The 18,030-nt window shown below is 41.6% G+C and overlaps 1 protein-coding gene across 1 annotated transcript; it reads left to right on the top strand.

Moving 5' to 3' along the window:
* Nucleotides 1-16,032: 16,032 nt before the first annotated feature.
* On the top strand, nucleotides 16,033-17,290 carry LOC117635651. The gene is made up of 2 exons (XM_034369988.1): nucleotides 16,033-17,020; nucleotides 17,102-17,290. Exons 1-2 carry the CDS (start codon nucleotides 16,046-16,048, stop codon nucleotides 17,228-17,230), a joined length of 1,104 nt encoding a protein of 367 aa, XP_034225879.1. The 5' UTR covers nucleotides 16,033-16,045; the 3' UTR covers nucleotides 17,231-17,290.
* The last annotated feature ends 740 nt before the right edge of the window (nucleotides 17,291-18,030 follow it).

Raw genomic sequence — 18,030 nt, 5'->3', positions numbered from 1 at the left:
CAATAAGTCAAGCAGCAAAAGAAACAAATAAATGAATCACAATCGAAGAATGTTGTGACATTGTTGTGAGAAGTTCACTATTTTTTTATTTGAAATTGACATTGTTGTGAGAAGTTCACTATTTTTTTTATTTGAAAATAACAATCTACCTACCTTGTCCCTTTTTCTATTCTGACGTTGTGACTTTGTTTATTTAAAATTTGCACAGATCAGTGCCTATAGGTATCAAAATCAAAGAGGCTATAAAAAGTGCATTGACTTGGTGTTTTCTGCATTTTTCTTGTTTCCTCTGTCTCTGTCAAAGGCCGGTTCTGTTGTCTTTGCTCACAACTCATATTGGACTATCTGTTTTTCTTTTTCCCCATGGCCACATGCTTATGAAATATGTTTTTCCTACTCATTGTGTACAACGTTTCTCTTACATTGTCATTGCTCACACTTTATATGACGTTTCTCTTAATCTTCATAAATTGCATTTCTGTTTACAATTTTAAGACAAAAGTCCATACCTGTGAGCGAAAAAGAACTAGCATGTCACGAGCTGTGTACATAATTCTCTCTCTCTCTCTCTCTCTCTCTCTCATGTATTATAAACCTCCATGTAAGTAAGATTTTCTCCTTTGTGTGGTAGTTAATTTAGATAACCCTTGCATACATTTTATGATTTTTGCTCTGTTCACATACAAGAATAGGTGGGAGAGACAATGACTCCCAAATATGAAAGCTGGCTGGTGATGTGAAATTCAAACTGGAAAGCTAGAGGCTGGGCTGACTTGAAGAGTCTTCTATAAACATCTATATAAACTACCCTAATCTGGAAAAGAAAATTTTGGACAATTGCACATGATTTTCAGGCTCATTCTCATTTCATGGCTATTGTGCGTACAGATAAAAACAAACTAAGCCAGATGCGCATAATTTTATATTCGCGAAGTGTGCCAAGTTAAAAGTTGGTGGTTTACTACTAATTGAACCGAGTACTTTTGTGATAAATCCGCACATCTGAATAGGTTCATTGGACCTAATCTCACCAAAAAAACACATTTTCCATTCTCGTCTTACCGAATTTTTTCTAAGTCTGCAAAGTTGAGCATGAGGTCAAACTCAATTGCATATAGACCCCATAACATCTCTTTCAATATTATTAACACTTCAATGCCCCAGGTTTTATGGAAGATAGAGAAATTTTAGTTGGAAGATAAATGGAGAAAGAGAAGATAGAAGAGAAACTAGAGAATGGGAGAATGGAGTTTAGAATATTTATAAAGAAGCACAAGTAGGGTGTTATCTAACATTCTAAAGTGTGCTTAGTTTGCTTGTAATTCCTCCTTCACATGTTCCAACTGGTAAAGAGAAAAAGCGCTCATTGCGCTCATTATTCTTAATAAACTGGTTTTGTTACAACTTGTTCACTTTTATTCCATAAATACTGATATGATGAAGCTTGTTTGACATGACAAGCTGGTGAATAAATAGATATCCAGATGATGAATGAAACGAGACCTTCAGTGAGAGAGTGCTTATGGCAATGGCTTTCCTCCCACAAATGAACTAAACAGAAGCAGTGATCTCTCTGGCTGTGTTATTGGAGCTTCATGACCTGCGCCGCTTATTGTGGCGAATGATAAAACATCCCCGTATACTTGTGTCCATCCAGCAACCTGACAAGTTAAGAAAGAAATGAACGAAGGGCATGAAAGGAAGACAAGAAGTCTGAGTCAAATTATTTATAACTTATTTGGTTGACATACCTATTTCTCTTCAAACCAGACTCTGTAAGGTACAGTCGTTTTCAGTTCTAAGCCCTTTGCCAATCTATGCACCAGTGTTCGTGTCCCAGTTAGAGGGGTAACAGAATCTTGATCTCCACTGAACAAATTTAAGATATGATTTTTATGATTTGTGAAAGACTTTATGACGTTGTTAATGAACTAGAGTTTTTGAACATTGATAAGTATGGTATAGATATACCTGTTGATGCTCTTTTTTGAAGGGTCAACTTAGATAGAGGTGGAATGGTGGATGATGGGCGAAGGTGAGGACCTTCAGCATGTGTGTGAATATTTGGGCAAGCGATAAATATAAAGGAGACGAGATATACATGGTTCACCCTTAATGAATGGGCTACGTCCACGGAGAAGAATGTTCTCATTATGTAAACATTTGTTTACATTTGTACAAGGGTTTTGACCCAAATATAAAGGTAACAAGTGAGAAGCCCAGCCCAGCGATGGGATCCAGAAGAGACAGTCCCTTTCTCAGGGGAGAGTAGTCTTCTTTTATAGGCGAAGGGGAGTTTCCATCTCTTGTAGTTTTCCGATGTGGGACTCTTCTTGCTTTGCTTAGAGTTGTGACTTATGGTAATGCTTCTTTGGCTGAGGTGATGACCTCTCAAAGTATGGCACGTGGATGATCTAGCCTAGCTAGATGCTCGGTCAGTTACAGTAATAACAGTAGTCCCCCAAGTTCGCGAGTAAGAAGGTACTTCTTGATTGGGGACTTGTAATTTTAAGTGCACTGGCCGAGCAACACCACAGTTCATCTTCCAAGCTGTATGGTACACTACCCATAGTCCCCCAAGTCCCCGGGTAAGAAGGACATTGGAGGGAGAGAAGTTGCAACAACTCTTGCATGTCACAGGGCGATGTGGCTAAGCAAGCGAATGCCAAAGGCAAAGGGGATGCCGAAGGCGACACAAAGATTGCATGTCGCAAGGCCATGAGGGTGCCGAAGGTGACACAAGATGTGGCTAGGCACAGGGGTGCCGAATACGACACAAAGCTTCCATGTCGTAAGGCGATGTGACTTGGCACGAGGGTGCCAAATGCGACACAAAGCTTGCATGTCGCAAGGCGATGTGGCTAGGCACGGGGGTGCCGAAGGCGACCCAAAGCTTGAATGTCGTAAGGCGATGTGGCTAGGCACGGGGGTGCCGAAGGAGGCACAAAGCTTGCATGTCGCAAGGTGATATGGCTAGGCACGAGCATGCCGAAGGCGACAGCTTGCATGTCGCAAGGCAATATGGCTAAGCACGAGGGTACCGAAGGATACACAAAGCTTGCATGTCACAAGGCGATGTGCCTAGACCCAAGGGTGCCGAAGGTGTAAAGCTTGCGTGTCGCAAAAGAAGGTGCCAAAGGGCAAGGGGTGCCGAAGACATTTGCATGTCGCAAGGAAATTGCCAAAGGCATTTGACTTGCATTTCATGAGATAAAATGTCAAAGGGCACGAGGTGCCGAATGTACAAAGCTCGCATGTCGTAAGGTAGTGTGCCTAGGCACGAGGGGTGCTGAAGGCGCAAAGCTTGCATGTCGCAAGGCGATGTGCCTAAGCCCGAAGTTGACGAAGGTGTAAAGCTTGCGTGTTGCAAAAGAAAGTGCCAAAGGGCAAGGGGTGCCGAAGACATTTGCATGTCGCAAGGAAATTGCCGAAGGCATTTGACTTGCATTTCACAAGATAAAATGTCAAAGGTGACACAATGTGCTTAGGCACGGGGGTAAGGCAAAGGAGATGCCGAAGACACGAGGGTGCTGAAGTGAAGAAATGGATACGTGTCCCCTTTTTTTGGAATTATTATTATTTAGGAAAAACAATAGTAATTTTTTATTTTTTTATTTTTGAAATAGTGGCAGACCCATACCAATTTGATGAGTTTGGAAGGGGTCGTCTCCTACCTTCAGCACGTCGCCTGCCGAACGGCAGGTGTGACGTCATGTTGCCAAGGGAATTTTGCTGTCGTTAGAGTTGGATTTGGGTTGTCTCATAGCTTCGGACAACGGCCTACCGATTGGAAGGTGTGACGTCATCCCAGTGGCGGAGCCACTCCTAGACCTGGAGTGGCCCTGGCCCCCCCAAATTTTTATCTCTTTCTCTATTATATTATATATAACATATAGCATTTGTAATAAACTACTTATAATTTAAGTTAAAGTTCCCTCTAAAACAAATTAGACATGACTAAAACAGAAATGTTTTGCTCTAAACATGTAATTATTGAATACTTAGGTATTTTATATACTTGTATTTTTTACTTTGGCCCCCCTAACTTTACAATTCTAGCTCCGCCCCTGCCCCTGCCGTTCGGCAGGGTCCGTGTCGAAGTAAATTGGGGGGGTGTCTCTCATCAATTAGGGAGGTGGGTTTGAGGCTCTTGCTGATGCCGTCGTAGACTTGGGGTTTCTGCAAATGTCTGGAGATGGTGTGGTTCCTTGCGTGGGTCTCATAGCTTCGGACGATGGCCTACCGAACGGAAGGAATGACGTCACATTTCCCATGAGTTTTTGTGGTTCTTCTATTTTGCAGAATGCCCATTGATGCTTCATCGACCTTGCTGTTCTATGGGTGATGGCGCCCTTGATTGGTGGCTTGAGTTTGACAGAGTGAAAGCTTGATGTTGTATGTGGTGCCGAACAGTAGTTTGATTTGCTAGCTGTGAATAAGGGCTCTCATCCTCCTTAGGCACCGATCGGAAGCTACCGAAACTAAATTGTCGATCTCTCGGATGTCTGGGTACGTTGCCTGATTCAGCATAAGGTTGCCGTTCGGCAAGGTTGGCTGGAATCAGCCCTAAGAGCTAGGCTTCGGCATGCTGCCTACCGTTCCGCTTAATATAGAGCCAAGGAGCTTCGGCAAGACTGGTTTCGAAGGAGGCTTTAGGCAAGATCATTGAGGCCATACAATTTTCGAGCGCCCTCCTAGGTTCTGCATAGCCCTTGCCGTTCGGCAAGGGTGTATTGTAGAATATTTTTTAGGGCTTCTAGGTCTGCAGTGCCTAAGGAGAGTGAGTCAGGCATCTTGGTTCTTCGGCAAGGGCCTTTCGTAAGGTTTATGTGAGCCCTCTTGGCGTTGGCTTAGAGCTGGGCTTCCCGTGTCTTTAGCAAGGGAGAATTTGGGGAGTACCTGGGGCAGGCGGTACGGTCCTTGTCATTCTGCCAGAAGGCTTGGGCTGTGCATGAGCCATTTGGGACCGTGGGGTGTTGAAGCTTCGTTGTAAGCATTTGACCGTGAGGCCGGTTCGAGATCTGTAGTTCAAGAGCTTTGGTGATAGTCAAGGACGAAGCAGTCGGTGCGGGATCTTCTGTACGAGAAAGTCAGTGCAGGATTTTTGAAGCCCTCTTTAACTTATGCCTGGACCTTGCCGTTCGGCAAGGCTGGTTTGAACTCTTGTTGTTCGTTTTTGAACTAGTGTAATGGCCGAAGTTGGGTGTCTTCTAAGCACAAACCGCTGAACTGCAATTCTACTGCTATTGTATGTGGACCTTCCAGCATCCGGCCTGCAAGCCATGGCTCAAACTAATAGACACTTGAAGGCTGAAGGCCATCCTAGACTAGACGGAGGAGGTTGTCATTGTCGAAGAAAAGCTTATAGAAACCAGAGGAGAAGTTGCTCTAGCTTCTCATGGAGACAAGAATTGTGTTCCATTCGTCGGTTGGTCTCGGTTGGCCATCCAAACCATTGTGCGGTTTTGGTAGTGGTCAGATGACGAAGGCTCGGTGAACCAAATGGCAAAGCAAAATGAGTTGTTCCCGACTTGGTGAAAGCCAGCAGTGAAAACACCATCAGCTGGTGGCATGGCTACCACGTGGGCTTCCTTGGCCATGCAAACCATGCAAAGTAATGTTGTTTTTGGTTTGTCAAGTTTGTTTGAGAAGGTTTGGCACAAGGGTGATGCACTTGGTGCCATATCAGTATTTGTGGCTTCGACAGATAGTGGAACAAGTCCCCTGAGTTTGAGAGGAAAGAGCTGCCGAACAGCAGCTGTGGGTCCTTGGCATATTCCTTGCTGTGTGCTGTAGTGCATGGTGGTGCATGTAAAGCCCTCCAAGGCTGGGCAATGTTGCCCAACGTCATCTACCACACATGGGTTTTACTTTATTCAATACTAATATTTTAATGAAATTTGAAATGCAACATTCCAAATAAAATATAAATAAAAGAGATATGGTATGCTTCACTTATCTCTTGGAAGCTTCGTGGGCTTCCCTTGGATTGGAATATTAGCCTGCCTCCTTGTACATGCAAGCCATGCAAAGTGCTTGTGGTGAGGATGTACGCGGGCATCCTTCAGAGTGAGCGGAGCAATTTTTCCTTGGCCATGCGCAAACCATGCATGGTGATATCTTTGGTGCATTCGGAATACTTGTGTTGACGCAAAAAAGTGGTTCAGCACTTTTGAGCCCAACTTAGTGATAATGTATGATGGATGATAGGTGAAGGTGAGGACCTTCAGCATGTGTGTGAAGATTTAGGCAAGCGATAAATATACAGAAGACAATATATACGTGGTTCACCCTTAATGAATGGGCTACGTCCACGGAGAAGTATATTCTCATTATTATAACAATGTGTATTTACATTTGTACATGGGGTTGGACCCAAATATAAAGGTAAGAAGGGAGAAGCCCTTGACTAAAGATCAAGTGCAACCCAATCCCCCTCCTAAGTGGAGAGTGGTCTCCTTTTATAGATGAGGGGGAGTCTACCCATCTTGTAATATTCCAATGTGGGACTCCTTGCCTTGCCTAGAGTTGCTTCTAGTTGCTTGGTGAGATATGGTATAAACAAAATCCATACTGGAGAAGTAGCCAATGAAATGGATTGAAGTTCATAGGGGTACCAGAAATAGGTGCATTGTACTCTAAATGGATTTAATCTCATGCAAGATAATCAACAGTGTACGTACAGATACGATTCATGTAATATATACCGCAATGCAGTTGCTATAGATAAAGGATTATACTTAAAAGCAACAAATGATAGCTTTCATGTGCAATGTCAAGAACACTAGCTAGTTTCCTTTCCTGCCTTGTGCACCAAACTTTTACTTGCTTGTTATACAGAGAATAGAGGACAGCATAGTTAGTCTTCAATGAACCTTCCTTGAGCACCAAAAAAGCTGAAAGGACACGCATCATTTTACTGTGAGGTAGGTGGTAATTACTGTGAGCGCAGCCAAAATATGGGGCATCTAATATTTAAGTATTGTTAGCCAAACCTTAACTCAAGCGTACACCACAATTATTGGCATTGCTAAATTAACTTACCATACTAAACAATTCGACAACCAATATGTAACGTCAAAAGTACACAAGGACATATCAATATTTCTCTGAATCCATTAATTTTTTCTTGCAAAATTAACATTTTTATTTTCTCCCAGCTAAAATACGATAACTGAGTCATTGATGCTACACCCATAATGCATCAATTTAGCATCCTGTATATGCAAACTTGCATATAACTGCATAAACTAGATACAAGAGTATATCACGTATTCTGGTAGCCTAAACCAGCCAGCCTTAAGTCAAGCATACAAAAAACTTAGTAGCGTAGTTAACAACATCTCGACTATACCCACTAGAAATAGTCAATTGCAAATAGTGAGTATATCATTTTACCCCTTAGGGGGTGTTAGTGGAAATAACTCTTTAATAAATAATAGAAGAAACAGAATATAGTGTGCAGCATAACGTTTCTTTGCTTTTCCAAAAGGAAACGGGTACTGCATTACATTTCTGATCACCTAAGCATAATACAAGACTCTTGGTTTAAGATTTTAAAGATTTTGAGACTACCTTACAATCATCAATACGAGATACAAGCCTTGTGCGCTCTATGCATGAAAAATCAAAACACTCCAAGCACGTTTTTCATGTTCTTCATATTCCATGACACTCTGTCGGAAAGTTTAAGCATGAGCAACAAAAATTGAAGGTTGAGGGAATAAGTGCACAGATTCAAATCACACACAAAAAATCAGAATGTGTAAGGAACATCACATACTTTCCGAGTATTTACATCCCAAACCTGTTACTATTCCCTCATAATCAGGACTAGCTATATGGTTTTTCTTAAACTTGTTCCAGTTCAAGCAACTAAGCTTTGAACTTGTAGGCTTTCCCGTGACGCATGATCAAAATTCCTTTACAATTAGAAGTTTTGGTGCATATATGTTATTTTTATTGTTTTGTTGTTAAAATAGTAGGAACTGTTTCATTGATAGAGATGGGAATGGTACGTATGTGCTTTCCTTGCGATCGACAACAGCAAATTTATATTTACCAAGGGAATCAATTTTCTGTCATTGATTTTATTTATTATGTGGTGGATACTTTCCTTGTCTTGCTAACAGGTTACTATTTGATTGATACTTTACCATGACTAGCTACCAGGGAACTGTTAGACTGGATTGGAGTTGAGTCCAAGTCAGTATGTGGCTCACCAAACAACGGCTAGGACTATTGTCCATTTTAATTGAAGTCCAGTCCAGTCCAGTGAGACTACTAGAAGATACACCCTAGAGAAGACAAGAATTCAATATTTTTATGACCAAGAGCAAAGAATCTGAAAAGACTTTCTCGCACTGGAATAATCTCACAGGTCATCACAAGTCATCTTGATCCTTCTGTTCTCACACTAGAGATGCTTACATATAGCGGCCACTAAAATATGAATAAACATTACTTGATAGACATGGATCCTTCCTTGTATGAGGCAGCAAGATCAGGTGACGTTGGTTTCTTGAGAAAAAATAAAGATGCTGACGTACCAGATGATCTTCTCCATCAGAAAACGCCTATGGACAATAATATACTTCACATTGCTGCTGAGTTCAAGCACATAGACCTCTTTATCTCCTCCATGATTCCTGTTTGAAGGTAATACATAGAGATTTGAAGGTCAGTAACATTCTCTTGGATGAGAACATGAACCCAAAAATTTCAGATTTTTGATTGGCATGTATCGTTCAAGGCAGGCAGAGTCTCACAAGGTTGTGGGAACAATGTAAGCCTCATCTCTTTCTTTTCCAGTTCTCAGAAATCTTCTTTGAAAGTTAAATCCTTGGACACACGGGCGCTAGGCGGGGGCTAGGCGGTCACTAGGGGGGCTAGGCGGGGGCTAGGCGGTCGCTAGGGAGGCTAGGTGGGCTAGGTGGGAGCTAGGCAGTCTAGGCGGGTGCTAGGCGGTCTAGGCGGGAGCTATGTAGTCTAGGCGGGCGCTTGGCGGTCTAGGCAGGCGCTGTTGATGTGTAACCCTTTTTGAACTGAGCTGAAATCTCTTCCTGCCATCCCATTCTGTTTTTGAATGTTTCTGTTTTTTATTTTAGTTTAAAAGCTTTTTCTGCTGCTTGTAATAAGAACCATTGGATTAGAGTCCAAGTGGCTTCTTAAGTAAGGTGTTAGATTGAGACAAGTGTAATCATCTTATAGGGTTGATAGTTCAATGGCTAGGATTGAGTTTTGTATTGAGGCAATTAGAGAAGAATCTCTCTTCTCTCTCCTCAACGGTTATATTCTTGTTTTTGCTTGTAATGAAAAATGCAATAGACTTCACTTTTCCAAATCCTTCTGTTTTTCACAGAGAGCAACGTTCTCTCAGTTTCTCTCCCAAACACAACCAAAATACACACTCACACAACTATGAATTCTATCATGGCCTCAGAGCCTAGTTTGATTGTTTGAGCTAGGCATGATCTGTGAACAGAAAATCGAGCTCGATCTGAGCTATTGTTGAGCTGATTTGGAGATCGAAGTAGCGAGTTCTTGCATCAAGGTGTCTCATATGGCAGGATCTGGAGCAGCTGAGCTTCGAACACCAGTTTTCAATGGAGAAAACTACGAATTCTGGAGTATTCGAATGAAGACTATTTTGAAATCGCATGGTCTGTGGGATCTGGTCGAGAATGGGCTAGATGACTCAGGCATGAAGAAGGAAAAAGAGGAGGCTGCAGAAACTGAGAAGTCCATGGTGGCTCAGATTCTGATGAAGGATGCTCGTGCACTTGGATTAATCCAAAGTGCAGTTTCAGATCAGCTATTCCCAAGGATTGTGAATGAGGAGACCTCGAAGGGAGCTTGGGATATTCTGAAACTAGAATTCAGAGGAGATAAACAGGTACGAAATGTTAAATTGCAAGGGTTGCGTAGGGAATTTGAATATACTCGCATGAAGGATAGTGAATCTCTATCTATCTATCTGGTTAGATTGTTTAATATGATGAATCAAATGAAGAGTTATGGTGAGGAGCTATCTAGGGAGAGAATTGTGCAGAAACTATTGTTTAGCTTGCCAAAGTCATATGACTCTATATGCTCTGTGATAGAGCACTCTAAGGATCTTGAAACTCTGGAAGTTCAAGAAGTGGTTGCCTCCTTGAAGAGTTTTGAACTCAGATTGGATAGGCACATTGAGAATTCTTCAGAAAGGGCTTTTGCCAGTCTGAATGTTGAAGAAAAGAAGCCTAAGAGTGAGAGTCTTTCTGGAAATCAGAATTTTCAGAAAAGTGCCCCTGGAACTCAAAACTTTCAAAAACATTGGAAGCCTAATGATGGAAACATTGCAGCTTGTAAGCATTGTGACAAGTTACATTATGGCAAATGCTGGTATGAAGGCAAGCCTAAATGTCATGGATGTGGAAAATTTGGACATATGGTCTGAGACTGCAATGGAAATAGAAATGCACATAGGGTGAATTATGCAAATGAGATGGAAGAACCTGGTACTTTATTCTATATCTGTAATGCTGCAACAGATGTAAAGGTAAATCACTCTTGGTACATTGACAGTGGGTGCAGTAATCACATGACAGGAGATGAGGGACTTTTAGTGAATATTCAAAGGGATTTGACCTCTAAGGTGAAGATGGGAACTGGAGAAGTGGTTTCAGTTGCTGGAAAAGGAACCTTGGTGATAAAAACCAAGTTTGGTAAGCAGCACATTCATGAAGTAATGCTTGTACCTGGTCTTGAAGAAAATTTGCTCAGTGTTGGGCAAATGATGGAACATGGCTACCATCTTGTGTTTGGAGAAAATATGGTGAGAATCTATGATAATCAGTCACTGGAAAATCTGATTGTGAAGGTGCAAATGACAAACAACAGATGCTTCCCATTGACAATGATGCCTGCCAGTGAGTTGGTTCTAAAAGCAAGTGTCACACATTGCTTGCAGACATGGCATAAGAGACTAGGACATTTAAATGAAAGAAGTATGAAGCTGCTTGAGAATCAAGGGATGGTTCATGGATTACCTCACTTGGAGCAAATGTCAGTGGTGTGTGATGGTTGAATGCAAGGAAAACAGCATAGGGATTCTTTTCCTTTGGAATCCACTTGGAGAGCTTCAAACCCCTTGGAATTGGTTCACATAGACATCTGTGGACCAATGAAAACAGAATCCCTCTCTGGAAACAGGTATTTTCTACTGTTTACTGATGATCATACTAGGATGTCTTGGGTGTATTTCATTAGAAACAAATCAAGTGCATTGGAGTGTTTCATGAAATTCAAAGCTATGACTGAGCTGCAAAGTGGGTTCAAGATAAAGAGTTTGAGAAGTGACAGGGGTGGAGAATTCTTGTCAGGATAGTTTAACAGTTTTTGTGAAGAATCTGGCATTCAAAGGCAATTAACAGTGGCTTACTCCCCTCAGCAGAATGGAGTAGCTGAGAGGAAGAATAGAACAGTGGTTGAAATGGCTAAATCAATGCTGCATGAGAAAGGTGTTCCTTATGAGTTTTGGGCAGAGGCTGTAAATACTGCAGTCTATTTGCTGAATAGATGTCCTACCAAGGCTCTCAATAAGGTAACACCATTTGAGGCCTATACTGGCAGAAAACCAGGAGTTGCACATCTGAAAATATTTGGATCCCCTTGTCATGTGCTTATTCCTTCAGCATTGAGGCATAAGCTTGAAGAAAACAGTCACAAGTGTATTTTTATAGGCTATGGTCTCTGTGAAAAGGGATATAGACTGTTTGATCCAAGCAATAGGAAGATTATTCTGTCAAGGGATGTGAAATTTGATGAAGAAAGCTTATGGAAATGGGAGAATGCTAGAGAAGAAGAAATGACAGTGCTTGTGCCTACTAGAAATCAAGACTATGCTCTAAATCCAGACTTGAATGCACCACTGCAAATACATGAAGAAGTCATAGCACTAGAAGAACCAAGTCAAAGCTTGGATACACAAATACAAGCAGATGGAGATCCTACTCTGCAGGATGAAAGCACTGAAGGAAGTTCTCAAGTTTATGATCATACACCAAAGAAATGGAAGAGCATTAATGACATTATGGCTCAGTGTAATATGTGCATTATGGAGCCTGAGAATTTTGAAGAGGCTGATCTAGATGAGTCTTGGAGAAGGGCAATGGAAGCTGAGTTAGAAATGATTGAGAAGAATAACACTTGGCAGCTTGTGGAAAGACCCTTTAACAAACCGGTCATTGGTGTCAAATGGGTCTATAAGACCAAGCTTAATCTAGATGGCACTGTACAGAAGAATAAGGCTCGATTAGTGGCTAAAGGCTACTCACAAAAACCTGGAATCGATTACAATGAGACTTTTGCCCCAGTGGCAAGGTTAGATACCATTAGGACTTTGATAGCTCTGGCTGCACAGAAGGAATGGCATTTATACCAACTGGATGTCAAGTCTGCATTTCTGAATGGAGTTCTAAAAGAAGAAGTATATGTGGAGCTGCCGCAAGGTTTTGTGAAAAAGAATGAAGAAATCAAAGTGTATAAGCTGAACAAGGCCTTGTATGGATTAAAACAAGCCCCAAGGGCATGGTATGATGAGATAGATTCCTACTTCAACAAGGCAGGATTTAAGAAAAGTCCAAGTGAAGCTACACTTTATATTAAAACTGATGAAGGCTCAGGTATTCTCATTGTCTCTCTTTATGTGGATGATATTGTTTATACTGGAAGTTGTGTAAAAATGCTTGAAGAATTCAAAAATGACATGATGAAGCATTATGAGATGACTGATCTCGCGCTGCTCTATCATTTTCTTGGCATGGGAGTAGTGCAGACCGATAAATACATATTTCTCCATCAGAAGAAATATGCAATGAAAGTGATTGAGAAGTTTGGTTTAAAAGGCTGTAAGTCTGTGGCGACCCCCTTGGTTGCAAATGAAAGGCTGTGCAAAGAAGATGGAAGTGAGATGGCAGATGAGAGTGAATATAGGCAGATTGTAGGCAGCCTGCTATATCTGACAGCTACTAGACCAGACATAATGTTTGCCTCTAGTTTGCTTGCCAGATTCATGCACAATCCTACCAAGAAACACATAGGAACAGCCAAAAGGGTGTTGAGATATGTTCAAGGCACACTGGATTATGGAGTTGAGTTTAAAAAGGGCAAGGCAGCTACCTTAATAGGCTACTATGACAGTGACTGGGCAGGCAGTGAGGATGACAGAAGAAGTACCTCAGGATATGTGTTTACGCTGGGATCTGGTATGTTTTCATGGGCCTCAATCAAACAGAATATAGTAGCTCTGTCCACTGCTGAAGCAGAATATGTGAGTGCTGCTGAAGCAACATCACAAGCTAAATGGCTAAGGTTTATACTTGAGGATTTTGGAGAAGAGCAAGTGGAAGGCACACCAATTCTATGTGACAACACCTCTGCCATAGCAATGGCAAAGAATCCTGTCTTTCATCAGAAATCCAGGCACATAAGCAGGAAATTCCATTTCATCCGAGAAGCTATCCAAGCAAATGAGATTGAGCTAATCTACTGCAAATCTGAAGATCAAATTGCAGATATCCTAACCAAGGCTTTATCCAAGGATCGTTTTGTGCATCTCAGAAACCTGCTGGGAGTTAAATCAGTCAAAGGGTTAGAAGGGAGTGTTGATGTGTAACCCTTTTTGAGCTGAGATAAAATCTCTTCCCGCCATCCCATTCTGTTTTTGAATGTTTCTGTTTTTTATTTTAGTTTAAAAGCTTTTTCTGCTGCTTGTAATAAGAACCATTGGATTAGAGTCCAAGTGGCTTCTTAAGTAAGGTGTTAGATTGTGACAAGTGTAATCATCTTATAGGATGATAGTTCAATGGCTAGGATTGAGTTTTGTATTGAGGCAGTTAGAGAAGAATCTCTCTTCTCTCTCCTCAACGGTTATATTCTTGTTTTTGCTTGTAATGAAAAATGCAATAGACTTCACTCTTCCAAATCCTTCTGTTTTCACAGAGAGCAACGTTCTCTCAGTTTCTCTCCCAAACACATCCAAAATACACACTCACACAACTATGAATTCTATCAGACTGGAGTATTAAAATTGATTGAAACGTTCGAGTACAACTTAAATTTTAAAAAATGGTTTAGAAGTCCAACCACTGTTTGAATAAAGTTACATGGTGAGAAAACAAATGGTTTAGAGTTTATATATAAACTAACCAGAATCCCCCTTGATCAAGAAACCTTTGAGATTATAATTATCGGCAGTTTTGTCCTTACAGACAAGTTTTTAACCTCCAAACTCTCGCATGTACTTCTAATTAGTAATTACCTTTGTTCACCTTCAATTCCGTCATGATAAAAGTTCATTGTTTATCTAATTAAGGAAATATCAAGCTAAGCTCATTGATGCTCTTCTTTAATTAACAACGGGGCCGGGGCAGCAGAAAAAATTTAATGTTTGCGTATGATGCAGAAATTCAAGTAGGCCTCTAAAATTTTTGGGTATGATGCAGAAATGGCTCCATCCGTATAAAATTTTGCGTATTAAAAATGTTTGTGAATATGGTGGAAAATTTTCTCCTGTACCTGACCTAACATCTATACGGATGGAGTACTGGTGGCCCAAGTTTGTGAATATGGTGGAAATTTTCAAATTAATTAACTGAGAAAGTGGAGGAAAGTATATATCGAATGTGACAAATTGACAATGACCATAGCGAACTGAGGTCATCGACTGCCTCGATTGACTTGATGTGGCCTACTGCGATTTATCAGTTGTACGAAAGTATAATATATCGATTTAGATAGTGATGCGTAACTAATCTAAATTCTAATTCAGGTTCCGCGGAGTAACCTTGTCGGCAACAATTCATCCGTGGGGCCTGATATTGATGCATGTTTCTTTGCTCAACGGTGGAGATTGTGTCTAAAGTCAATTATAGACTTTTTTAGAAGTTAACCTTCCGTACATCACTGTCTCCCCAGATCTCTTTAACCATCTTGATCTTCTACATCAGATTAGTGGTTTGTTTCCTGGGCTCCAGTGCCATATTTGTTGTGATGGATGACTGTAGGAGATTTTGGATTCACTTCTTTCAGCACAACAACTAAGTTTGATACTAAGATAAATGATATGTGAAGGGGTTGGACGTATTGCCGAGACAAGTTGAGGAGGAGAGGGAGATCGATGTTTCAGAAAATAAAAATACATACTGTATATTAATTCTCATTAAAAAAAAAATTTGTACTTTTGTTTATTTATTTTTTCTTCAATTGTCCAATCCCTTTCATTATTCATCCTTTGGGTGTATTTTATCTTCTCGGATCTCGATCTGGTACGCGATCACCTTTTCAAGTAGCAAAATTTTGCTTAAATTTTCCTACCAATAATCCTCAGCTTCTGATCTCCTTTGTAACATCAAGTCAAATTCCATTATTTATTTCATTCTTTATATTGGAATCAAAGGGTTTTTTGTTTCCACACACACCAAAGCACGAAATCCGGACATCAACATCACGAGGAGATATTAGCCTCTCCATAAACATTATGAGGAGAACTCTTATTGTCCAATCCCTTTCATTATTCATCCTTTGGGTGTATTTTATCTTCTCGGATCTCGATCTGGTACGCGATCACCTTTTCAAGTAGCAAAATTTTGCTTAAATTTTCCTACCAATAATCCTCAGCTTCTGATCTCCTTTGTAACATCAAGTCAAATTCCATTATTTATTTCATTCTTCATATTGGAATCAAAGGGTTTTTTGTTTCCACACACACCAAAGCACGAAATCCGGACATCAACATCACGAGGAGATATTAGCCTCTCCATAAACATTATGAGGAGAACTCTTTTCCATTCCCGCTTTTACCCCGGTTTTCCTATGCATTAGCCTCTCTCCATCAACATCATGAGGAGTGCTTTTTTACTATTTCCCGGTTTTTACCGCTCAATATCGAACATAAGGAGGACCTATATAAATCGCTCGCCCCTTGGAATCTCCAAAGCAAGCTTCTCATCTCTCTCCTTCTCTTCATCCTGAATTTATTCATCCCTTCAAGTATTTAATAACTATGTGGTCGCCTTCTCCTATTGCTCCCTCTATTTGCCCCAACTTGGCTGATACGCTACTCAAACAACTCCGATATCATCCGTTTGCCCCCTGCCCCGAAATGAACCATGACCTCGTAGCGGGTAACCCGGTTGCCCGTGCACCCAAACCTTTGGCCGCAGTCTTCGGACCCAAGTCAAAAACCAGTGACCCGGTTGACCGTGCATCCGAACCTTTGGCCCCAGCCTTCGGACCCGAGTCAAAAACCGGTGACCCGGTTGACTGTAGTGCCAAAACAACCCGATACTACATGGTCCTCCTGACCGCCGGAGACAAAGCTCTTAGCCCAGAAAGCATCCGAGTGATGGATGTCACCGACCCGATTCCGAAGGGCTGTATGATCAAAGCTCGCGCCTTTTGCTCCGGTGTCGCCTTCAACTTCAATTTCTCGGCGGCGGACAAGTTCGACTTCATGAAACTTTGCGTGATATCGAGTGATGACGAGTTCGGCGGCGATGAAGGACGCACAATAATTGATCTGGATCGGGTCAGTAACTCCGAAATGGCCGACCCGAACATCATACATAGCCTGGCGAGTTCGGCGGCGATGAAGGCACTGGTGTCGTCCGCGAAGGAGATCAACCTCGCCGAATTTGTGGGTCGTGTGTGTGACTACGTGGCCACCAAATTCGGCGAGGAGAAGAAAAGCGAGTACCTGAAGATGTTGACTTCCAGTGGACTCGGAAGTTTGGACGCGGTGGAGATATGGCACATGTTGACTCTGCAAGACCGAGTTATGGAGGCAGTGATGGAAAGCTTCCGAATCGGGCTGTTTATGAAAATGCCCATAACCATTGACATGCCAATGCCACCCACCGCCTCCATGACCCACCCAACTCCGTGGGCATCGGGGTGGAAGGTGGGTTGCTCTTCCGCTAAAGGGTTGAAGCCCAGGCCTTGCATTCCAGACCTCAACCAAGTTGCAGTGGACCTACTGGTATATATAAGTATTCTCTGTTTTTTTGTGTAAACATATATACATGTTTGCATATGGATCCTTATGACATGATAATTTCAGGAAGAGGAGGAGGAGACTGATAAAAGTAGTGTTGGTGAGGTGGAGGGAAGGAATGCCAAGAAAAGGAAGGCGAAGGAGGCTGCTGGAAAGGAAGCACAGGCCGATGAGGTGCCCAAAACAGCTGACTGATGAACCACCTTGATGAGTTTGATGGTTTAATTTTGCACTTGCTCAGAGTAATTTTTGTATGGTGTGCTTGAAGCTGACTGACTAGCTAGAAAATGAAAAAAGAAAAGAAAAAAGTAGCTAGCAGCTTAGTGTTATATGTTTGGATATTTTATAAAGAATAGCTGAGCAGATTTTCGGTGTGCCACTCACTTGTTACTGGCATATTGAATGGTTTTATTATGAGGTTGACGATGAAACAATAACTTTTTGAGTAATAATGGGAGGAAAATCACATTTTGTATCACGTTTGAATATAAATAATGAGGGATCCGCCATCGCTTCCCTCTCGCCCTCTTCCTCTCCTCTCCCCATCACAGGCGCTTCGCCTGACCTCTGCCGTTGATCCACCACCACTCCACTCCCTCCTCCTTTGAGATGGTGTCTACAGTCTATGGTCAAGGGTAGTTGAGGGGTCATAACACTGCTCCTTGCATCACCAGCCTCGACCACCTCCATAACCTCTCATAGAAGGACCATTATACCGCGATCATGTTGATCATGATATGGATCTTGATCAAGCAGATCTACAGTTGTTATTATATGTGTGCTGACCAAAAAGCCAATGAGGAGGGAGTCTTGTGGCGGCGAAGAGGTGATGGATCTACAGTTGTTAATTAGGTCTCATGCTCTTCATCTTTGTTATTGTATGCACACAATGTGGTAGTACGGTCATATGATACATCTTGTACACGTGTTATAATATAAGTGAATATTTACTAATACTATTTTCTAAAAGGGGAAAAAATAAATCATATCGTCCA

The sequence above is a fragment of the Prunus dulcis genome, chromosome 7 (genome assembly GCF_902201215.1).
Source record: "Prunus dulcis chromosome 7, ALMONDv2, whole genome shotgun sequence".
NCBI classification, from domain to species: domain Eukaryota; kingdom Viridiplantae; phylum Streptophyta; class Magnoliopsida; order Rosales; family Rosaceae; genus Prunus; species Prunus dulcis.
Note: the sequence above shows the minus strand (reverse complement) of the source record. Positions and strands in the feature narration are given on the sequence as shown.

What these genes read in the sequence shown, in the direction of transcription:
- LOC117635651 (XM_034369988.1), top strand. Translation starts at nt 16,046, where the DNA reads ATGTGGTCGCCTTCTCCTATTGCTCCCTCTATTTGCCCCAACTTGGCT. An exon ending in AAGTTGCAGTGGACCTACTG is followed by an intron (nt 17,021 to 17,101) that starts GTATATATAAGT and finishes TGATAATTTCAG; the next exon opens with GAAGAGGAGGAGGAGACTGA.